This window comes from Hyperoodon ampullatus (genome assembly GCF_949752795.1).
Source record: "Hyperoodon ampullatus genome assembly, chromosome: 13".
NCBI lineage: Eukaryota > Metazoa > Chordata > Mammalia > Artiodactyla > Ziphiidae > Hyperoodon > Hyperoodon ampullatus.
In genome coordinates this window covers 19,782,473-19,806,697 of record NC_136926.1, presented here as the reverse complement: position 1 = coordinate 19,806,697, position 24,225 = coordinate 19,782,473, and the positions used below count along the sequence as shown (strand labels likewise).

The 24,225-nt window shown below is 48.7% G+C and overlaps 1 protein-coding gene across 2 annotated transcripts in view; it reads right to left on the bottom strand.

Annotated features, from left to right (window-relative positions):
* The window catches only part of SGSM1 (small G protein signaling modulator 1), a gene marked incomplete at its 3' end in the record, with an annotated part of 84,813 nt that overhangs the window by 48,347 nt on the left and 12,241 nt on the right, over positions 1-24,225 (bottom strand). For both annotated transcript variants that reach the window (XM_079717733.1, XM_079717734.1), the window contains exons 3-5: positions 7,728-7,803; positions 4,361-4,523; positions 1,743-1,895 (exon numbers count right to left, since the gene is read on the bottom strand). In XM_079717733.1, coding sequence (XP_079573859.1) covers positions 1,743-1,895; positions 4,361-4,523; positions 7,728-7,803 — 392 coding nt within the window. The remainder of the gene's footprint in view (positions 1-1,742; positions 1,896-4,360; positions 4,524-7,727; positions 7,804-24,225) is intronic.

Sequence of the window (24,225 nt, the reverse complement as noted above, 5' to 3'; positions counted from 1 at the left end):
TCTGAAGCTAATACTTTGAGACACTTTCCAGTCCACGACTCGTATTCTATTCCAAAAATCAGCACTGTTATGTGATCATAACCTGGAAATAATGCCTTAAAATAGTAGGTAGGTTGGGAGCAAGATGTGACTATATAGGGTAGCCCCAAGGAGTTTCTTCCGGGTGATGGGTTTCTTTGGAACAGTTCTATAGCCTGAGTGTGGTGTTGGTTTTATGAAACTATGCGTGTGTTAAAATTTCAAAGAATTATACAGCAAAAAAAAAAAAAAGAATGTACCAATACTGTTGGTTTAACAGTATTGCGTCAATGGCAATTTCTTGGTTTTAAGACTTGTACTACAGTTATGTAGGATGTTAACATTGAGGGTAGGTAAGAACCCTCTGTACTACTGTTTCAATTCTGTGTGAACCTAAAATTCAAAATACAGTGTTAATGAAGAAATAGTGGGTTGGTATTGCTGCTCAAATAAATTACTAAATAAATATGATCAACTTTTTCAGTGGGAAAACACAAGGTCATATGCCAAAGGCAATTAACTAAAGAGACCCTGGACCCATAACAAGACAGGGGGCAGAGATGTGTTATAATTTACTAGAAGGTGAAGAGGTGAACTGGAACTCCAGAGCCTGGATTTCTTTCAGTTCCTCTCCTGCCTCCGGGCCTTTGCACCTGCTGTTCCCTTTGCTGGGAACACTCTTCCCCATCCTGTTTCACAGTATCCCATCTTCTGGGATACTTTCCCTGACCACCCAGAGGAAATTAAACACCACCCACCTGTCCTGGTACACTCATCACAAATTATCACAATTACTATTTGCCTGTTTTCCCTGCTACAATGCAAGCTTCATGAGGGGAAGGACTTTGGTTTGTACTTTCATACATATTTTCCTAGCAAACAGGCAAAGAATAAAAGATGAGAACAATGATACCCACTCTGTGTGAGGATGTGGTTAAACAGGCATTTTCACATGCTGAAAGATGGAAAGATTCTCAGATATATTTATTTCTTTCTTCCATCCTCTCTGTCTCTCTTGCTGGAAAGGGGTGCTGGCCACGAGGAGTCTCAGATCATAGATCCTTCAGTAGCTCCCCACTGTTCTTTTCATAATATCCAAGTTCTTTAACATGACAGGCAAGACCAATGTATCCCCAACATCTAGGTTAGTGCCTGGCACATAGTAGATGCTCATTAAATATTTATTGGGTGAATGAATGGATGTATGGATGAATGTTTGCCAAGAGGACTTACATTGTAAAACCTTTATACCATGTCAAGCTGAGCTAGGAGAGAAAATGTAAAAAATATCACTATGCATTTCCAAAATGCTGTGTACTCACTAACTCCTTTTCTCACCTCTTCTCCAGAGTGGCAGCAATTCCCATCCCGTCCCATTCACCAGAAGAGACAACAGAGGCACAGAGAAGCTAAGTGAGTCCCCTAGGGCCACATAGTGAATAGACTGTGCACTTCATTCATGGGAAAAGGAACATCTCTAAGACTGCAAGATCCTTATACCCCACCCCAATTCCAAAGACCCTGCATTGCTATTAAGCACCCAAATCTTCCCAAGTTTCTAAGCTAGGCTAGTTCAGAGTCAAACATCCAGAAGGCCCGTATTTAATCACTTTCACATCAAGTGTATATCAAGGGGGCAAAGGGTAAGCAGTTGTGTGAGAGGGTGCAATTCCTAAGAAGGCCAGCAGGTGGTGGCAGAGCGCACCCAGGTGTCTTCCGCTCACCTGCTGTTTTCCACAAGGTAATGAACAATTTTGTCTAGGACCTTCTCAAACAAGGCTGTACGGATCCACAGGTGCTTGATGGCGAGTGGGGACAGGTTGGGCAGTTTTGGCAGCTTTCGTACATTCTCCTGGAGGCCCTGGATCTGGTTTCGCCTTCAAGACCAGTAAAGGAAGAGAATAGATATTCACAAAAGAGGAAATCCAACAGGATCAATATGCAAATGCGAAAGTGTCCAACTTCTCTAAGAAATCAAGGAAAGTCAATTAGAACAACAAGAGCCCATATTGCTCCTGGAGAACGGGAAAAGAGTTGAAAAAATAATACGGAGTGAGTGTGAAGATGTGGTAAGACTGACACTTTCATACACTGTTGATGGGTGAGCCAGATTCTCATACTGAAATTTCTTTTTTTTTTAACATCTTTATTGTAGTATAATTGCTTTACAATGGTGTGTTAGTTTCTGCTTTATAACAAAGTGAATCAGTTATACATATACATATGTTCCCATATCTCTTCCCTCTTGCGTCTCCCTCCCTCCCACCCTCCCTATCCCACCCCTCTAGGTGGTCACAAAGCACCGAGCTGATCTCCCTGTGCTATGTGGCTGCTTCCCACTAGCTATCTATTTTACATTTGGTAGTGAATATATGTCCATGCCACTCTCTCACTTTGTCACAGCTTACCCTTCCCCCTCCCCGCATCCTCAAGTACATTCTCTAGTAGGTCTGTGTCTTTATTCCTGTCTTGCCCCTATTGAAATTTCTGTCTCTCTCTTACTTCTCTCTCTCTCTCTCGGCTGGAAAGGAGTGCTGGCCAAGAAGAGTCTTGGATTATAGATCTTTTGGTGGCTCCCCATTGCCCTGGAGAAGGAAGCTTTTTAACATGACTAGCAGGGCACTCCATGACCTTGCCCGTTTGCCTCTCCAGCCACCTCCTTACCACTCTCTGCCTCTGACCCCATGATCCAGCCAGACAGAGATATCGGTGGATCCCTGAGGCTGCGAAGCTCTCATATGAGGACTTTTGTGAGCTGCTGCTTCTTCCCGGCTTCCCCCGCCCACCCTATTCCCTGGCTGACTCCTTCTCACTCTTGAGGTCTCAGTGAGGGCACCCCCTCCTACAGGAAGCCCTCTTGCACCAGCTGAAGCTGGGGAGGGGCGCTTCCTCTGTGTTCCCTCAACCTCTGCAGCTTAACTTCCCACTCACTTCTCTGTCTTCCCCTCCACACTGTGACCTCGAGGGTATGGACAATGCAACTGCTTTTAAAATAAAATATTGAGTCTACCAAGTGGCAAGCCTTGGCCCTTTTTCACGCCTGTATCTCCAGGGCCCAGCACAGTGCCTGGCATATACAAAGGGCTCAGTAAATATGTCCATGAATGAATGATTGCACAAATGAATGAATGGACACCTGGAATGGACATCTCTCATTCCTCCATTAGAAAGTTGCTCCCAATGTTTTGGAAGGTCCATGGAAATCCATCCCTTTTAAGAAGTTATCAGCAAATACCTGGGAATTTAGCAGATGGATTGGAAGGCACCTGAAGACCAGGTGGCCGAGGAGTCAGATTCCAAATGGGAGTTGGCAATGCCAAATCCATAGCCTTACCCATCATGCAGTTCTGGCCAGCAGCCCGGGGCTGGCAGGGCCTAAAGGGCAAGGAAAGGGCCATTTCTCATCCAGTGAAGTAGAGTAACCACTCATGGCAGAGAGGGCAAGCACATGACATGCATGCCTCTCTCTCCCTTCTGTTGCCCATAACAGGCATGGCTAATCAATCCATGCCCTCTTTCCCATAAAGCCCACTCACAGCTCCAGAATCTTTCACAATGCAACTCTCTGTGCAGGTACTAGGACTAAATGGGTTTGAAACCTATTTGCCATCCCTGACCAGGCTTCAGATAGGGGGTTTGGCTGTGCAGTTGGGACGCTGGGTGTGGCTCGGGTGGAAGTCCCTCATGTTCACACTCTCAGGCCATGAGCCTCCCCCCAGTACACACAATCAGCCACTAAGACAACACCCCCTTCAATGGCTGCTTCACTGTGAGCATCTGTCCACGCAGACAGAGACCATGTTGGTTATGTTAAACTTTGATCTTCCTGCATTTGGCACAGGCTTGGCTCAGAGTAGGCACTTATTCATTTTACAGTTGTTTCTTGGGCATTTCCCAGGTGCTGAACACTGTCTCAGACATTGGGGACCTAATGGGGGATAGCACAGGTGCAGCTGCCTGCCCTCAAGGAGTTCAGAGTCAAGTCAGGGAGACAGACAACAATCAAGTAAACAGTAAACGAATAAATGAATAAATTACAGATGGTGATAACAACTGGGAAGACAATAAACAGAGGGATATAAAAGAGAAATGGGGTGAGGGTTGGAATTTACCATTAGTTAGGGGAAGGCCTGAGGATGACAAGGAACCAGACATGGAAGGTGAGGGGTGTGAACTGGGTGGAGGGTACAGGGTGTGCAAAGGACCTGGGGTGTGAAAGAATCTGGCGGGTTTGAGGAGCAGAATGGAGAGTGGAGAGGGTGCAGGCTCTCACAGAGTCCGGGGAGGAGCAGGGGCTATCCTCTGGGGGTACCCTAACCTGTACCCCGTTCTCAGCACTTACGCATTCTCGATCAGCTGCTCCAGGTCCTGCACCTTGCGGCTCAGCTCCTCTGCTGGTGGGAAGCTCTTGCCCACTTTCATGAAGAGAGCTGCAATCTTGTTGCTGCGCAGGAAGCCAGCCGCCCGCCTCCGCAGGCCATGCAGGACGCAGGCCTCCACAGCCGCTGCAGGGACACAACGATCAGCAGGCCCTGCCCATGCTCCCCAGTGCCCAGTCTGGCTCTGAGCTTCAGACACACACAGGTACCTTGAAGATCCAGGGACCCCAGAATCACAAATTTCATGACAGCATCATAGCAAAAAGCACATATGCCTCTCCACCATCCAGCCCCTCAAAAGGGAGCAAGGGGGCTTAGTGGTGAACCCACGCTTGCTGCCCAAGGTCAGATCATCTCTGTTCACATTCTCTCCTGGCCAATAACCAGCTGTGTGACAGGGGGCAATTACTTCCCCTCTCTGTGCCTCAGTTTCCTCATCTGTAAAAAGGGGATGGTATGAACATTAACCTCGTGAGGTTGCTGTTAGGATGAGGTGGAAAAAATGCACGGAAAGCACTTTGCACAGAGCCTGGCACATAGTGTGTGCTTTACGAATGTTAGCTATTACTCCTGTCAATGAGGGAGGGGAGCCTGGACCATGTGACTGCTGAGCTTTATTCCGGTTAGGGAATCACATTGTTGTCATTACTACTGTGACTCCAGTAACAGCTAACATTATGGATCTCATTTGATTTCTGCCACAGCCAGGCAGAAAGGAAAACCATCCATTTTTCAGATGTGGAAACTGAGGCTCCCAGAGGTAAACAGAACTGCCCAGGGCCACCCAGCAAATAAGTGATGGAGCTGGGATTCAAACCCACATCTGAACCCAAGGCATGCTCACAACACTTGTGCCTCCACAAAGGGCCTCTGAAGAGAGGATTCAGTCATAATCTTCCCATTTCTGTGTTTCCCCTGGAGGCCTGCCCAGCCCTCCTCAAATAAGAGACCTAGGGTGTAGGCTGGGTTCTACCACTAACTTGCTGTGTGACCTCAGGCAAATAACTTTCCCCCTCTGGTCCTCAGTGTTCCCTTCTAAGAAACAGACCCTGTGCAGGCCATGCTGATGGCCCCTATCTTATATCTGATACTCTCAGCAGCCTTTATTTATCTTCTTACTTTCCGTCTTACACAGCAGACTGGGAGCTCTCTGGTATGCACTGGAGCATAATCAATGTTTATGGGAAAATGTGAATTTATAATAAGAGCTACCCCTTCTTGGGCACCTACTGGGTGTCAGACCAGTGTTAAGGTTTACCTTCCTTGATCCCCATGGCAAAACTCATGAAGCAAGTGTTCTAGTTACTGTCATTTCAGAAGAGGAGAGCAGCACTCAAGAGCCTGGCCAAGGTCATGCCATGTGCAAGGAGAAATACTGAGAGGTTTCGGTTTAATTGCTTGTGTTGTTTTTGTTGTTGTTAGCAATGACTTGGTTTTGAAGGATTGTTCACATGTTGCCTAATCTGCTCATGGATTTAAAATATTCTGGGTGATGATCTCTAAAATATCTTCAGTTTGGCTTACATACCCAGAACTTTCATTTCTTTATACTGATTAAGGTCCTGATCCATTCTGGCGTGGCAGACATTATTCCATTCCTTCCGACAACGGCTCATAAGGAACAATGGACAAAAGGAACCGCAGGGACATCCCTCAGGTCGCATTTAGAGCCAGCAGATTTCTCTCACCCCCAAACTCTGATCAGAGTTAGAGAATTATTATGATTTTTATCACTCTCTAGTCTTCTAAGTCTTTAATTGGTAGGAATGCCAGTGAGTCCCAAAATAGACATGCATATCATGTCTTTTGCAAATAAAAATGTCCAGGAGAAAAAAGAAAGCCAGAGATATATATCTATATTTATATACAGAGATATATATTCCCATATATATGTATGTGTATATATATGTGTATGCATAAATGTGTATTTTTATACATAACGTAACATCTTACAGAAAAACCCGAATGAACTTTTTGGCCAACCCAATATATACATAAAACGTATTTCTGGCACTTCCCTGGTAGTCCAGTGGTTAAGACTCGGCGCTTTCACTGCCATGGGCCCAGGTTTGATCTCTGCTTAGGGGACTAAGATCCCCCAAGACAGGAGACACAGCCAATATATATATATATATATATATGTGTATATATATATGTATTTATTGATGTAAATAAATGCATTATCACCTAAAAAATAAGATCTCGCCCAAGGTCACCCAACCAAGAAGTAGCAGAGGTGGGATGTGAACAGAGGTGGGCTGCAAGGGGCTGAGCTGACGTCAGTGGTCTCCCAGGTCATGGCATGTGCTTGGCCAGCTGCAGGCCCATGGGTGGTGTCCCTGGCCATCTGGATGGAAGCTGATGGGCCCCTCTATAGGGCCAAGACCGTGAGGGGGGCATTACAGCTTGTCCTTTGTTATGAGACTCCAATCACGAAATAAAAAGGTTTTATAAATAAAAAGGGAGAAAGAAACACTCCCACGTATACGTACACACGGCTTATGCACTGAATCCTGACTTCAGGGACACGGTAAGACACCTGTCTCTAGCCATTGTGAAAGTACAGTAAGAACCTGGCAGCGAGGTTATTTCTGGAACCATGTGGGCCTTGCAGGTTCAAGGAGAGAAGTCTCAGTCACGCTCTGTGCCTGCCTCCTTTGCTGAGCCAGCTGGAAGAGATCCCTCAGGATGTGTCTATGGCTCTTGATTCCTTATTATTATTTTTTAAGTCCTCATTCATCCTCTCTCTTTACCTGGGTGAGGAAAGGATGTAGAGCCCATCCCTTAGATGCAAGACCCTTGGTCGCTTGGGGTAGGGTCAGTGTGAACGGAACCCACGGGAGGGAAGGCATCCTTCTGTGTCAACCATGATTACCTTTTCCCGGGCTGCAGATGTCATTCTTTTTTTTTTTTTTTTTTTTTTTTGCGGTACGCGGGCCTCTCACCGTTGTGGCCTCTCCCGTTGCGGAGCACAGGCTCCGGACGTGCAGGCTCAGTGGCCATGGCTCACGGGCCCAGCCGCTCCACGACATGTGGGATCTTCCTGGACCGGGGCACGAACCCATGTCCCCCGCATCGGCAGGCGGACTCTCAACCACTGCGCCACCAGGGAAGCCCCCCAGATGTCATTCTTAATTTCTTCTCTACTTCCAAATCTTTTCTCTACTTCCAAATTCCCTAATGGAGTCCCTTTAGAATCCAAAAATAACTTCTCAGTTAAAAAGCAAAAGAATGACATGAGAACTTTGCTCAAAGAAAGACGCCATATCCCCAAGGCAGCCCACAGAGGGAAAAAAAGCTGCTTTTCAAGGCCACGGGCCACTAACTCACCACAGAAAGAGATGATGTGGCTGCTGTCTTCATGGACAAACTTGCGCGTGACAGCTTCCTCCATAATCTGCTTCACCTGGAAGGCAGAGGCACCAGAGGGGGAGACCCAAACCCACTCGGGGTGCAGACACCTCAAAGGGCTACATCACCCCCCATGGTGTTCTCAGGCTGCTTGGGATGTTTTGGTAACTGCTTTCCTTCCACATCCTGCCTGCTGTGTTTTCTGTAAGGCTAGGGTCTGTGGCCTCTGATAGCTCCACACTTCACACTGAACTAAATTATTTTTTCAGGCTCTCTGCATAGTGGGCTTCTCTTGAGGTGTCACGAAAAATGTCCTCTCCTTCCTGACTGTCCACATCATCTAAGGCATCCCACCTCTAACTCCTTCCATCCCCTGTTATGGTTTCTTCAGAGTACTTCCTGTCCTATTTGTTTACTGTCTGTCTCCATCTTCTACAATATAATTTCCCCAAGGGCAGGGCCTTGTCTGCCTTTTTTTCACGGCTGTATCCATGGAGCCTAGAACAGTGCCTGGTCCACAGTAGGTCTCCATAAATATTTTCTAAGTGAGTGGATGAATGAATGAATGAAATGGGTATATTAAAAAAAACAGGAAGGTGTAGTATGAAAAATCAGCCCTGGAATCCTGTAGACCACAGTTCAAACCCCTGCCCAGGTACCTACCAGCTGGATTTGTGATCTTATTTTGGGAAACAGAGGCTTAGCAATGTGTAGAAATTCACCCAGAAACGTAGAGCTGGCCCAGAGTGGAGACAGAACCCAAGCTGGGTCTGACTCCCCAGGCTGTGTGTTTTTCATACTACATTCACTCATTCAACCAATATTTATTGAATACCTGTGATGTGCCAGGAACAGGGGACACAGTGCTGAAAGAGCAGCCATGCCTCTGCTTATGGAGGTAGCCCTCTGGTGGCCTGAATGCCCTTCTGCTTTGCTGGATTCTGGGCCCCACTGTGTCTGGAGTCACTGTAGTACTTTAGCAAAGTGTTTCTCCCCTCTAAGGCCTCAGTTTGCCCACCTGGAGGTCGAGGAGGTCAGAAGAGATGACCTCAAAACCTGGCCCCAGCTCTACATCTCTGGGGCTGTGACGTGGGGATCCGGAATCCACCCCCATGGATGAGCCCCTACTCCCTTCTGGCTGGCCTGCAGCCCATCTACACTCGGCCTGGCCAGCCCATCCACGCACCTGTCTGAGAGCAGTCTCAGGCTCTCCGTGCCCCTCTCTCCTTTCCTTCTGATTGCCTTCTGGAGAGGAAGACAGAACCCAAAGCATCCTTGGCCATGTTCTCCAGAAAAACACATGGCAGTGACCACCTGAGAGCTGACACAGCACTTCCCCCAACACAACCAAGTCAGCACCCGCACCGTGAACAGCTCCCGGCCACTAAGCCCAGCAAGCTCTAAGCCTGGTTTTGCCAGCAGCATTTCAAAGTCTGAAAACTATCTAACTGAGCCCGTGGAACTGGTCCCACTTACAAATAGGGAAACTGAGGTTCAGGAAGAGGAACTAGCCCACCCAAGGCCACACGGCTGGGAAGCAGCAGAGCTGGAATTCCAACTTATAAAAATGTTTCTCATTTTGGCTCCAGTGGCCATATCCTGACCCCTCTAGCTATTAGCTGTATTTCCTCAGGCAAATCATGTCACCTCTCTGAACCTTAGTTTTCTCACTGGGTAAGGGGCTTGTAGGAACAGCACCTACAAGGGGCAATGGGAGGACTGCACGAGGTAATGCACTCCACGTGCTGAGTACAGAGCCTGGTGCACAGTGTACCTGCAATAAACGTTAGCTGCATGCAGGTCATTGCCCTACCGAGAACCTCACACCTGGCTTCCTTTACCGTTATTCTGGTCCTGCCTGAAACATAACCTGTTAAGATTAAATTTCCTTGCTTGGGGGCCCACAGTGGCTGCTTTTGTAACATCCATCAGATTTGTGATGATTTTGTCAGCACCTGTTCCCCCTGCCAAGCTGTGGACCCCATGAGGGCAAGCACTCGTGTCTCCCTGCTTAACAACTGTGGTTCCAGCACACAGTAGGTGCTCAATAAAGTTCTGTTTGAGGAATGAATGGCTTGAAAGATCATGATTGACTTCTGCTTTGGTGGAATATTCTAGTTGAAAAACATGCTTTCTTGTCACTATAACCATGGGTAAACGGAGCAGCAGCATAATGATCCCTGGAGCAAACAAAGGCACAGAGAGGCGGAGTAACCTGCCCAGAGTCACACAGCTGGTGAGGAGTGGATTCAGGGCTTGGACCCAGGTTTATCCGACTCCAGGGGTTGAGCCCCTTCTACAACATGCCATTAAGCCCACATGGTCTCAGAGCATTTGTCCCCCTCTCTGCCCTCCTCAACCTCAGGTACCTGCCTCCCTCTTTTCTCTGCTCCCAGCACCTAGACTTGGACATCCTTTGGGAATAGAGGCAGAGGGAGTGAGTTCAGGCCAAATAGTGGCGACAGTGGACTGTCAGGGAGGCATGGGGGTGGGTGTCCAGGCAGCTGGATCGGGAGTACTTTCAAAAGCACAGTGAGTAATCAAGAGCCAAGAATTGGGAGCCAAACAGACTTGGGTTCAAATCCTGGCTCAGCCACTTACTAGCTGTAGGAGCTTAGGCAAGTTCCTTTACCTAGCTCCAATTTCTACAGAATCGTTTTACTGACTCTTTTGGCTCCACCATCGAAATAGACTCAGAGTCCAACCATTTTTCCTCCCCTCCACCAGCACTGCCCAGATGCAAGTGATCCTGGTCCAAGTCATATCTCTCCTAGATTGACACTGTAACCTCTCACTGGTCTCCCTGCATCTACATCCTAGAGGCTGTCTTAACGTGTCCAGAAGGATCTTGTTAAAAGGTGAGTCAACAGAACAACTAGACAGAAGGTCAATAAGGAAACAGAGGACTTGGATGACATTATAGACCAACTGGACCTAACAGACACATGAACTATCCAACCAACAAGAGCAGAATACACACTTTTCTCAAGTGTACATGGAATAGTCTTCCGATTAGTGTGTTAGGACACAAAACAAGTCTTAACAAATTTAAAAAGACTGAAATCAAAGGAAGTATCTCTTCCGATCACAATGGAATGAAGCTAGAAATCAACAGCAGAAGGAAAACTGGGAAATCCAGAAATAAATGAAAATTTAAACACACGCTTAAACAATGAGTCAAAGAAATCACAAGGAAAATCAACAAACATCTTGAGACAAAAGAAAACGAAAACACAGCATGCAAAAATTTATGGGATGAAAGGGAAGCAGTGATAAGAGGGAAATTTACAGGTGGAAATACTTACATTAAAGAATAAAGATCCCAAATCAGCAATCTAACTTTACACCTTAACGAACTATAAAAGGAGAATAAACTAAACCCAAAGCTAGCAGAGGGAAATCAAGATTAGAAATAAACAAAATAGAGAACAGAAAAAATTAACAAAAGCAAGAGTTGGTTCAAACAATCAGAAAAATTGACAAACCGTTAAGCCGGACTAAGAAAAAAGGAGAGGGCTTCCTCGGTGGCGTAGTGGATAAGAATCTGCTTGCCAATGCAGGAGACACGGGTTTGATCCCTGGTCGGGGAAGATCCCACATGCCGTGGAGCAGCTAAGCCCGTGCGCCACAACTACTGAGCCTGTGCTCTAGAGCCTGCGAGCCACAACTACTGAAGCCCGTGCGCCTAGAGCCCGTGCTGTACAAGAGAAGCCATCGCAATGAGAAGCCCGCACACTGCAACGAAGAGTAGCCCCTGCTTTCCGCAACTAGAGAAAGCCCGCGCGCAGCAACGAAGACCCAACGCAGCCAAAAATAAATAAATATTTTTTTTTAAAAAAGAGAAAAGGAGAGAAGACTCAAATAATTGAAATCAGAATAGAAAGAGGGGACATGACAAGGGACGCCACAGAAATAAAAAGGATTATAAGAGAATACTATGAACAACTGGATACCAACAGATTGAATAACCTAATAGACACTTAATAGACTATAGTATAGTTTAAACATAACACTTACATGCACTGGGAAACAAAAAAATTCATGTGATTCATTTTACTGTGATATTTGCTTTATTGTGGTCGTCTGCAACCAAACCTGCATTATCTCCGAGTCAAGCCTGTATAAGAAAAGCCCACAGCTACCATCATACTCAGTGGTGAAAGCCTGAGAAAGCTTTTCCTAAAGTTCAGGAACAAAATAAAGACGCTTGCTTTTACCTCTTCTATTTAACATAGCACTGGAAGTCAGCCAGATATATTAGGCAAGAAAAGAAACAAAAGAGGGACGCACACTGGAAAGAAAGAAGGAACATTATCTCTTTTTCCAGATGACATGATCTTATATTTAGATATTATATACAGAGAGAGAGGTTTGTATGCCCATGTTCATAGCAGTGTAATTCACAATAGCCAAAAGGTGGAAACAACCGAAGGGTTCATTGATGGATGACAGATAAACAAAATGTAGTGTATACATACAATGGAGAATTATTTAGCCTTAAAAAGGAAGGAAATTCTGACACATGCTACAACATGGATGAACCTTTGAGCACATCATGTTAAGTGAAATAAGCCAGACATGAAGAGGCAGATACTGTAGGATTCCACTTATATGAGGCACCTAAAGTAGTCAAATGCATAGAGAAAGTAGAATGGGGCTGCCAGAAGTTGGGGTGGGGACGAGGGGAAAATGGGGAGTTAGTGCTTAATGGGTACAGAATTTCAGTTTTGCAAGATAAAAAGAGTTCTGGACATTGGCTACACAATAATGTAAACATACTTAACACGACTGAACTTAAAAATGGTGAAGGATGTGAATTTTCTGTTCTCTGTATTTTACCACAATTTTAAGAAGCATGTATGTGTTAATGTAGTATAAATAAATATTTTCTAGTTAGAAAAAACAGGGTAAGTCCGACCACCATCCCTCCGGTGCTCAGAGCTCTCCTGTGGCTCCCATCTCACCTGGAGTGACAACCCAAGTGCTCACGATGGCCCACAAGGCTCCACATAACCTGGGTCCATCACTGTCCTCCCAACCTCCTCCCCCACTGGTCCCATCACTCACTCCACATACCCCATATCTCCTGGCTGTTTGTCCAGCTCAGAGGGCACGGTCCCACCTCACGCCTTCACACTTGCTGTTCCCTTTACTGAATGCTTTTTCCCTAGAAACCTACACGGTTCAACTCTTCACTCAAATGTCACCATCCCTGATCATCCTATTTAAAATCTCAACCCCACCCCAGCCAGCACTCAACATACCCCTTTTCTGCTTATTTCTCTCCATAGTGTTTATTGCCCCTAGCATGCTATGTATTTTACTTCTTTCTTGGCAGCTCTTGACTTCCATGACCCATATGCATCACTTACCGCCCTATTCTTAAGACCTAGAAGAGCACATAGTAGGCACTTAATAAGTATCTGTTGGATGAATGCATACTTCCTACGGGGAGGTTTAAATGAGGAAGTATAGGTAAAGCACTCAGCATAATGCCTGATACATAGTAGGTGCTCAATGAATAGTAACATTTTAATAATGATGACCATGACCTCTTTGCTGCCCGTCAACAAGTCAAATCTGGTCCATGAACCCCACATCCCTGCCATCAAACACATGTATGCAGGTAAAACCAAGTTACAATAAACAAAATTAACCTTGCAGGGGAAACACGGCCACCAAGGGCAGCCTACATGGGGTGAGGTTGAGTTTGGGGTTATAAGCAGGTGGGATGGAATGAGCGAGTACTAGTAAGTCCTGAGTGTGTCACTGTTTGCAAAGCCCTCTCCTGCCTGCCTCACCTCACTGGATCATCACAAGAATTTCACAGTAATACCCTCTCCATTCAGAGAGGAGGAAACTGAGAGGGAGGGAGGATACTCCTTGCAATGGGCTGCTTAGGTTCCTCCAAAATTTATACGCTGAAATCCTAACTTGCACTGTGATGAGATTAGGAGGTGAGAACCCTGATTTACAGCAGGTCTGCAAGAAGTACAAGGAACAACCTGAGATGTGCAACTGGTACCTGAAATTGGGGGGTCAGTCTTGTGGGACTGAGCCCTTAACCTGTGGGATCAGATGCCATCTCTGATAGATGGTGTCAGAACTGAGTTAATTGTAGGACGCTCAGCTGGTGTCGGGGGATTGTTTTTTGTGCAGAAAACCCACAGTCTGGTGTCAGGAGTATTGTGTGGGGACAGGTGAGAGCAAAGGAGAAACACACAGGAGGGGCATGTTTTTGCAGCTCACCGACCCAGCACAGGAACATTTGGCTCTGCCAGGCTGGTGTTCCCTGCAGCAGCAGGACAGCTCTGGGGGGTGGGAGGAGTGCCGAAGCGTGACCACTCCATTTCAGGGCAGGCCTCCGCTCCTTCCAGAGGGCCAGCCCTCTCTTAAGCAGGTCGCAGCCCTCCTGCCAACGTCCTCCTGTTCCTTGAAGGCGGCCATCTGCCTGTCACCCTCTGGAGTGGCTCTGATGCAGAGGTCCTGCTGCCAGCCTGCCTCTTTCCCCACGGTTAGCACAGAGACCACCAGGCCCCATCGGCTCCCTCCACAAAAGGAGGCTGTGAGCTTCCTCAGGATGTGTGAAAAACCCTTCAGCTTTAACTTCCGGCTCTGCTAGCAACTAGTAGGGGCCCTTAGGCTGGCACCACCCCTCTGGCCTCAAAGACCTGCCCAGGATGCCTTAACCTCTTTCCATTCCTTTTCCTTGTCACCTCCCCTAATGTTATGGGCTCAGCTGTGTCCCTCCCCGGCCCCCCACCAAATTCATGTTGAAATCCTATCCCTTAGGACCTCAGAATGTGACAGTATTTGGAGATGAGATCTTTACAGAGCGATTAAGTTAAAATCAGGACATTCGAGTGAGCCTTCATCTGGTATCATCTGGGGTCTTTATAAGAAGAGGAAATTTGAACATGGACAGGTACAGAGGGAAGGCCATGTGAAGATACAGGGAGAAGACAGCCATCAACAGCTGAGGAGAGAGACCCAGAACAGACCCTTCCCGCCCGGCCCTCCAAAGGACCCAATCCTGCCGACACCTCGATCTTGGACCTCCAGCCTCTAGAACTGTGAGAAAATAAATTTCTGTTGTTTAAGCCACCAAGTGGTGCCTTGTTATGGCAGCCCGAGCAGACTAATACATCTGCCGTTGTCCTCCCTCCCTCTCTCTGGAAGGCCTGGAGCATCCCTAACCACCACATGTGGCAGATAACACTGATGTAGTACAAAGAGGATGGGGCCTGGGGGCTTTGACGTCTCTGTGTTGCAGGATGGCCTGGTCAAGCAAAATTAAGATTCAGAGGTCAGCTGGCGGCAAAACCATGGGCAGGTGTCTTTAATGGGGGCTCTGTGTTTGAGCGATAGCAAGTGGGGTTTCTGGTTTGGGGCTGGAAAGGAAGGAAGAGTGTGGGGTACAGGGGCCATGGGACTCAGGGGTGGGGAGAGGATGGCAGTGGGGGCCGTGAGAAGGTTCTGATGATGTGGCAGATGCTGCAATGCACCACTCAGATCCCATGAGGACCGGAGGCTGCCAGCTGCTGGGAGGGCTGCTGTCCCTTAGGAAACAGGGTCACTTCAGCTGCAGAGAGGGCCTCCCCCAAGGTCGCAGTCCTTCCCCGGGGTGGCCCATCCAGTGAATGATGCATGTGGGGTGTGAAGATCTGGCATCCTTGCCCTCACATGGGACAGCTCTGAAGGGCCGTCCCAGCTCTCCACAGGGCTGACTGAGGCTTCCATGGAGGCCACATCGTGGCCCAACTTCTCCCTCCACCCACTCCTGCTTCTCTGCCTCACCTCTCCTGGTGTTGACCCCAAGAGTGTGCCCTCATAGACCTCCTGCATCCTGATCTCTATCTCAGCACTGACCTCGGATCAACATGTCTGGACAGCAATCTACAGGGACAAGTTGCAAGTGATACAAATGCAGGTGAATTCATCTGGGCAGGCAGCAAGAGAACCAGCCCTCGGATACTGAGTTCAAGGTGGAGAGAGCTGCAGGGATGGAGTCAGACAGTCCTGCCCTGAAGGGGCCCTTAGTCCAAAGAGCCACAAGCTAAGAGAGGTGGGAGGTAAGTGCGATGGGGACCAGCAGAGCTCCTCGGGCCGGGGTCCAGAAGCACCAGCACTGGCACCAGCTGGGAACTGGTTAGAGATACAAATGCTCAGCCTCACCCTGGACCTACTGAATCAGAAACTCTGGGGTGGTGATCAAGCCCTTCAGGTGATCTCAAGCACGCTCAGACTGTACTCAAGAATCTAAGGGGATGGAAAAGGAGAGCGGGGGAGAGTGGGGAAGCGGGGGGGAGGATATAAAATAAGGAGCTGCCCCAAAATCCTCAAGAAAGAGGCGTAGCAGTCACAGCTCTCTCTGGGGACCCTCCCCACACAGCCTGCCCCTGCTGGGAACCTCTCCCTCCCACCCTGATCAGAGTGGGGGCAGTAGCGGTTCCCGGTTCCCCAATGTTAATATCACGGGGTGCTGCATGCTTCCCGGGGTCTCACAGCATCCTTCCCTTGCCTTAGTCAACAGCCCTTTATTAAATTCACCTTAATGTACTCAGTTTGGGGGAAGCACTTGCTTCCTATTGGCACCCTGACTGCACACACGCATTGTCTCAACTCCAAAATCTGCAGAGCAGAGAAGGCCATCTGCTTACAGCTGTGGATCCTGAAACTCAAAGGTAACCTTGCTGTTGAGGTCACACAGCTGGGAAGCTGGCTGCAGGGAGGAGCCCGTGGCTGCCTGGCTCTGGGCCTCTTGTCCTGGGGATGGATCTGGGGGTGGGTGGTGGAGGGGAGAATGCAGCACCCAGGGTGTTCTCAGCCTGAACAAGGGGTTCCGGGGAGTGAGGGCCCCTCCCCACCTCCGTTGGCTCCCAGCTGTGGGCTAGAATATCTCCCCAGAAGTTCATAACAGGCTGAGAGCCGGAGGCCAGGAGAGGAAATTAAAAGGCAATGCTGTGGAAGCCTCCTCCAGAAGGTCACTGAGAGTCTTGCAGAAGAGGGCATGGTCTCGCCGCAGGAAGAAAGAGGCTGCTGCCCACTCCTGCGAGGGGGGGACCCACCCCCGAGGACAGATCAGCACTGTGGGCAGGGGAAGAGGGTCTGGCAGCTGCAGAAGACTTCCAAAATTAGCTCCACCACCTTCCCCCTCTCAGACCCCCAGACATGGTCTTGAACTTGGTCCATGTTGGAGGCAGACAGATTGAGGGACCGTGGGGTGGTTTGGAGACAGTGGCAGTGGCAGGGTGCCATCCTGGCTCCTTGTGGCCTGTGTGATTTTCTAAGCTTTGGACCAGGAATCCCACCCCATTTGGGCGGCACAGAGGCAGTGACTATGGTTGGTGCTACTCTGGAGCCACACAGACCTGCATTCTCATCCTAGCCCGGCCACTCACGTCCAGTGTGAGCTCGGTCGAGTCGTGCCCCTGCTGACACCTCAGTTTCCTCACCTGTAAAGTGGAACTTATCACCCCCTGGGGCTGTGCTGAGAATTAAATGTGATGTGACTGGTGAAAGGGCAGGCCGGGCTAGCACACAGTAGGAGCTTTATGACGCTAAAGCTTACCCTCACTTTTTGGGCACTCGCTGTGTTCCGGGGATTATTTGTAAGCACAACCTTAATGAGGTCATTTCCCAAGTTATTCCCATTTTATAGATGGGGAAACGGACACACAAACATTAGCTAACCTGACCCAGGTCACGCAGAGGAAGCAGGATTCAGACCCAGGGCCTTTGTTCTAACAAACACTTTGTCTCTCACTGCAGAAGCGGAGGCCACTGTGAACCAAATGCTTCTGTTATTCTCCTTTTGTTTTGTCATTCTGCTTTTGTTATTAGAATAAAAGAGAATGTATACTAAGAGCATCTATGAAGTGCCAGGTGATCTGTATAGAATGTCTGATTTAATCCTCACGAGAGCATTATTATCCCCATTTTTTTTTTTTTGCGGTACGCGGGCCTCTCACTGTTGTGGCCTCTCCCGTTGCGGAGCACAGGCTCCGGACACGCAGGCTCAGCGGCCATGGCTCACGGGCCCAGCCGCTCCGCGGCATGTGGGATCTTCCCGGACCGGGGCACGAACCCGTGTCCCCTGCATCGGCAGGTGGACTCTCAACCACTGCGCCACCAGGGAAGCCCTATTATCCCCATTTTAAAGATGGTTAAAGTGAGGCACAGAGAGTTTATACAACTTGCCTGTAGGTCACACAACCAGGACTTGAAGCCAGGTCTGTCTGACGGCCTGACCTGGAGCCCTGCCTCCAGCCCTGCCCAAACCTGGGTCAGGCCCTCTGAAATCCCAAGATGCTGAGAAACCTGTGAGGAGGGATTCTCCAGCGTCTCCCAACTTGGGGATGGAAAGAGACACTGAACTGGGAGTCAGAGGACCTGGGTCACCTGGATGTGACTCTGCCAACTACATCCCACTGTGGGGACCCTTCAGAGGCAGGGGGACCTCAAAGGTCACAGTGGTCGGGAAACTGTGATCCCTCTCCAGCTCCATTCTAAGGAGTCCTCCAACAACTGCTTGCATTTCTCCAACGATGGGGAGCTCACTCTTTTTGGAACCAGCTTCTCAGCTCTAAGGACAGGATGTGAGGAGGCAGTTGAGAGAGGCTAAGAGCCCAGGAGGTGGAGTCACTGACCTGGGGTCCAATCCTTGGCCACTCACTGCCCACATGATGCTAGACAAGCTTCCCCATCTGTAAAATGGGGTGGATGGTCTTAGCACCCCTACCTCACAGGGGTAATGTGAGGCTTGAATGAGATTGTGGAGACTGTACCTGGCACGTAGTAGGGATGCTACAAACAGTAATGACTCTTGAGATGATAGTGACGGTCAGGTTCACTGCGTGGCCCACGGTGGATATTCATGAGGGTTAGTTAGTTAGGTGAATGGCCAATTGCTAAGGGGCCCTTTCAGCTCTATTCACCAACCCCAGCTTCCTCTGGCTGTGGCCCAGCCGTGCCTCCACATCAGGCCTCAGAGCACCTACCCCACCCCACCGCTGGCCCCACCCGGCAACCATTCATAAATATGCCCCGCCCTCCCCCATCCCTCCCTCCCTCTACCTGCAAATATTTAAACAGCATAAAAGGAGGATTAATCTCAGGAGGGAGACAGGGAAATCCGGGCCAATCTGCAAAGCCAGAAAGGGGGCTCCTGGTGGCTCCCTGGGCTGCCCTGTGTCTCTCCTCCTCACACCTGCCACCTGCCCACACCCAGGTACCCTCATGTTGCCCACCTGGAACCCTGCCAGGTTCCAAATCAACTTGCTCCTCCTCCCTGACTCTCCACACTGTGCGGTGTTCACTCCTCTAAGCCCCGGATGGGAATCACATGGCCCAGTATGCAGGGCTGTCATAAGGATTACGGAAAATACAGGCAGGGGACCTCAAACGAGACCCAGCACACAGCTGGCACCATATAAAGGGAGGCATTTTAGTGATGTGAGTAAGAACATGGGCTTGGGAGCCACCAGGCCCAGGTCAAACTCCAGCTCTGTTGCTAGCTGGGGAACCTCGGGCCTCAGTTTCCTCATCTGTGAAATGGGGATGATGTTTGCACCACCTCACAGGGCTGCTATGTGAGGATTCCAAGACAAAACAGGCACAGTGCTCAGATCGCCCTGTCTAAAACAGAGTCTCTTGCATGGCACCCTAGAAATGATCACAGCCTGATCGTCACTACACGTCTGTGGATTTATTTGTTCAGTGTCCGTCTCTCCCAGGTAAACCTTGAGCCCTCGGACAAGCAGTTCAATATATATTTGGTGATCACTCTGATTATACCAATAACACCAGTAGCTGATGCTTATGGAGCTGGGTTCCAGGCAGTGTCCTAAGCCCCTTTGATGCCTGATCTCGTTTGCTATGTGTGTAAGGCTGGGGTCAGCAAACTTCTTCTGTAATAAGTCAGACAGCAAATACTTCAGGCTTTAGGATAGTGGTGCCATATAAAATACAGGATGCCCAGTAAAATCTAAATTTCAGATAAATAAGAAATACATATATATATTTAGTATAAGTATGTTCCAAATAGCGAATGGTAAATACTTTTGCTAAAACATTACTGTTTCCCTGAAAGTCAAATTTAATTGGGCTTTCTGAATTTTCATTTGCTAAATCTGGCAAACCTCTTTTTTAGACCACCTACAGTCTACATCACAGAGCCTCTTTTGCTTTTACAACCCTTTGTAAGGTAAAAAGCACTCTTGGCTCAAGGGCAGCACACAAACAGGCTACATTTGGGCCACCGGGACCCCTGGTTTAAAGCAGCCAGCACAGTGCCTGTGGCATATAGGAGGCCTAAATAAACATCACCAGAGCTGCCACCTGCTTGGCGGAGGCCTTAGAGCATCCGCACGCCAGCTGGGGTCTCAGGTGGTAGGTGCCTGGTGGTGCAGGTGGGTGAGTAATGCTTAGGTAGCAACAGCTTCTGAGATGGAGGCCCCTAGGCAGCCTGACTCTTACGTCTATAAGAAACTCACGGTGGAGAGGACCGTTAGATTAGGATGACTGGAGGGCCTTCGAAGTGGTTTTAAAAATAACTCTCAGGGACTTCCCTGGTGGCGCAGTGGTTGAGAATCCGCCTGCCAATGTTCGAGTCCTGGTCTGGGAAGATCCCACAGGCCGCGGAGCAACTAAGCCAGTGCACCACAACTACTGAGGCTGTGCTCTAGAGCCCGTGAGCCACAACTACTGAGCCATCGAACCTCAACTACTGAAGCCCGCGCGCCTAGAGCCCGTGCTCCGCAACAAGAGAAGCCACCACAATGAGAAGCACATGCACCACAACAAAGAGTAGCCCCCGCTCACTGCAACTAGAGAAAGCCCGCGTGCAGCAACGAAGACCCAACGCAGCCAAAAATAAATAAAAAACAAAACAAAACTCTCAGCATGTGGGAAAGTGGGGAGAAAAGCGGGGTGGCTCAAAGGCCCCCTCGACAATGACCGGGGTGAGGGGGGTGAGAGGTGGATAGGCTGGGCCACTCTGCAGGCACCCCGGATGCTGAGAACAAGATGCAGATACCTTAAGAGGCCAGTACTTCCAGCCCTGCCTCAGGACGCAGGTCGCCAAAGGCAACGCAATGGGCTCACCTCCACGCCTTTGCCTATGTGGTGCCTTCTGCCAGATGCCCTTCCATGCATGCTCCAGCTGGCTAACTGCAACTCAGGCTTTAGCGCAGGGGTCCCCTCCTCCTGGGAGCCTTCCTGGACTTTCCATACCCCAAGTGGGGATAAGCGTGCTTCTTCCACGTTCCGCTAACACCTGCCTTCCCATAACGTATCACATGAACCAAAACTGTCAAAACTGACTGCTCAGTCAGTCAACATTCACAGAGCGCCTCCTATGTGTGCGGCATTAGGTGGCAAGCAGATAGAGTCCCTATCCTCATGGAGGTCACAGTCCAGCAAGGTGGAAAGACATTAACTAAACCACACCAACGTGTAGATAATGACGAAGCGAGACCAGTTTTCTGCAGTGAAAGAACTTGGTTCTATGAGAACAAATAACAAGGAAACTGGGTGGGTGGGGAGGTCAGGGAGGGCTTCCTGCAGGAGGTGATGCTCAAGATCTGAAGTACAAGTAGAAATGAACTTTCTGGGCTTCGGATTCACCAACTCTAAAGCATAGGGAAAAAACTTCCTCCTGCTACTGCCCCCACAGAGGTGCCCTGGAGCTCAAAGGAAGGAACAGATGTACGGACAGTGTGGCAGGGAAAAGCACTACATGGAAATAGCTGGCGGCTCTGTATTTTTTAATTTGATATGGGCGAGGCACGCAGGAGGTGAGAGTTGGGAGGGGCTGGAACAGGGCTGAGGCCAGTGGGTGGGGTGGCGGGGGGAAAGGAATATTTTGGGAAGCTCCAAAGCACAGACACAGATGTGGGGGCTGGATGGGACCGCCTGGCAAGCTGTAACTATTCCCATGGTGTGGCTCCACCTGCCTTTCCTGCCAAATCCTGTCCCTTCCCAGTCACACGTGCATTCCTTCTGTGTGACCCACATGACTCCCACCACCTGACATTCGCTTCTGCAGTCCCCTCCACCTGACATCCCCACCCACTCTTACCTCCACCTCCAGCTCTGGAAAAACCACCCAGTGCTCCAGAACCAGATAACGTGACCTTCTTACTTCCTCCTGAGACCCCCCTGAGTTGATGTGATGCCCCCTCCCTTTCCCAGCTCCTAGAGTAACACCCACTGCACAGCCATGAGCACTGGACTCTGGAATCAAACTTCCAGAATTCATATCCCAGCTCATGCACGCATGATCTCGGGCAAATCATGTCCCTTCTCTAAGCCTCAGCATTTTCATCCATAAAATGGGTGCTATTCATCTTAGTGTTATATTAGTATTTGTATTAGATATTAGTATTGCCTCAAAGGCATAAGATAATACATTTTGTAGCAATATCTCTTGGATCTGTCTCTGAAGGCAAAAGAAATAAAAGCAAAAATAAACAAATGAGACCTAATTAAACTTAAAAGCTTTTGCACAGCAAGAGAAACCATCAACAAAACAAAAAGACAACCTACGGAATGGGAGAAAATATATGCAAATGATATGACCAATAAGGGGTTGATATCCAAAATATATATAAACACCTCAGACAACTCAATATAAAGCATTAAACATAATAGCAGCCACATAGTAGGTGCTTTATGCATTTGTTTTATGTAAGAACCGGCATTTATTTATAAAGTGCTCACTGTGTGCCTGGCACTGTGTTTAGGGGGTTTATCTCATCCAATCCTGTGGTAATTTGGAGAAATGGATACAATTAGCCTCCTCATTTTACAAACAAGGAAACTGAGGCTCAGTGAGATTAAATGACTTTCCAAGAGCACAATGTTTTCAAATGGCAGGGCAGGGATTCAAACCCATGGCTACCTGCTCTGCACCGACCCTGGCACACAGTAGGTTCATTCATTCATTCAACAGACACCTATGGATGCTTCCCACAAGCTCGGTAGGAGCATTACATATGTGAGCCCAAAGATTCACAATAATATAGGTGTCATTGCTACTATTCTCATTTTTCCAATGAAGCAGCAGACCTGCGAGGGACAAAGATCATCTGGCCTGTGAAGAGGCTGGGATCTGAATCAAGGTCTCCTGCTCCGGAGTCCCAAGTCACGGTGGGGATGCCAGCAGCCAGGTGGCCAACGCACCGGCTTCCTCAGCCCAGTGAAGCCCAATGTCACAGTCACAGCCAGGGTCCAGCAGCGCCTGCCAGCTCCACCTCTGCCCCAGCCATCATCTTTCATCACCCACCTCTCCCAGCTCGCCAGGCACCAACTAGCTCCCTCTCTCTGCCACACGTCGGTTCCCGAAGGAAAATCATAGTCACGAAAAGAATGTCCAAGCTGAAATGCTTATTACTAAATGAAAGAAGCCACTCTGAAAAGGCAACATACTGTATGACTCCAACTGTACGACATTCTGGAAAAAGCAAAACTATGGAGACAGTAAAAAGATCGGTGGTTGCCAGGGGTTGGGGGGAGAGAAGGATGAATTGGTAGAGCACAGAGGATTTTAGGGCAGTGGAACTGTTCTGTGTGGTGCTGTAATGGTGGATACACGTCCTTATGCATTTGTCCAGACCCATAGCATGCACATCACCAAGACTGAATCCTAGTGTAGCTATGAACTTGGGTTGATGATGTGTCAATGTAGGTTCCTCCATTGTAACAAATGTCCCATTCTGGTGGGGGGTCCATAGTGGGGAAGGCTGTGCATGTGTGGGGTGGGGAGTTTAAGGGAAATCTCTGTACTTTTCATTTAATTTTTACTGTGAACCTAAACTGCTCTTAAAAAATAAAGTCTGTTTTTTAAAAAAAATGTCTTTACCTTACTCTGCCACTCATGGAGGATGTCGGCAGGGGTCCCAGCTTTTGGGCAAACAGGCTAAGAGTCTCCTTCCAAAGAGACTCCTCCACGCCTTCAGCCTGTGTGGTCTGCAGGGGGCTCTGGGGCCTCGCAGAGCAGGGGTCTGAAGGTATCTGGCACTAGGACCTCAGCAACCACCGGGAATGGATCGAAGCTTCCTTTTCGGGACTCTCTCTCGCCTGCAGTTCAGGACTGATCTGCCCCACCCTCATGCCCACATCCTTCCACCCTGCCCACCACATCCACGCAGGTAAGGAAGGCAAAGCCACAGGGGTGTCCTTCTGCAGTCCCATCCGTGTGACGGGAATGAGCGGATAAATAAATAAATGATGAAGTGGTGGCATGTGGATTTTCAGAGGGTTAGAAAAGCCCTCCCTCCGGTTCCTCACTCTTAAACGCCCTAAAGGTGGCTATGGGGCTTGCAGGAGAAGCAAATGCCTCTCCCGGGCTGCTGCCAGTCCGGCCCCAGTTAATAGTTTACTGACAGTGCTTGATTACTGTAGCTTTGTAGTATAGTCTGAAGTCAGGGAGCCTGATTCCTCCAGCTCTGTTTTTCGTTCTCAAGATTGCTTTGGC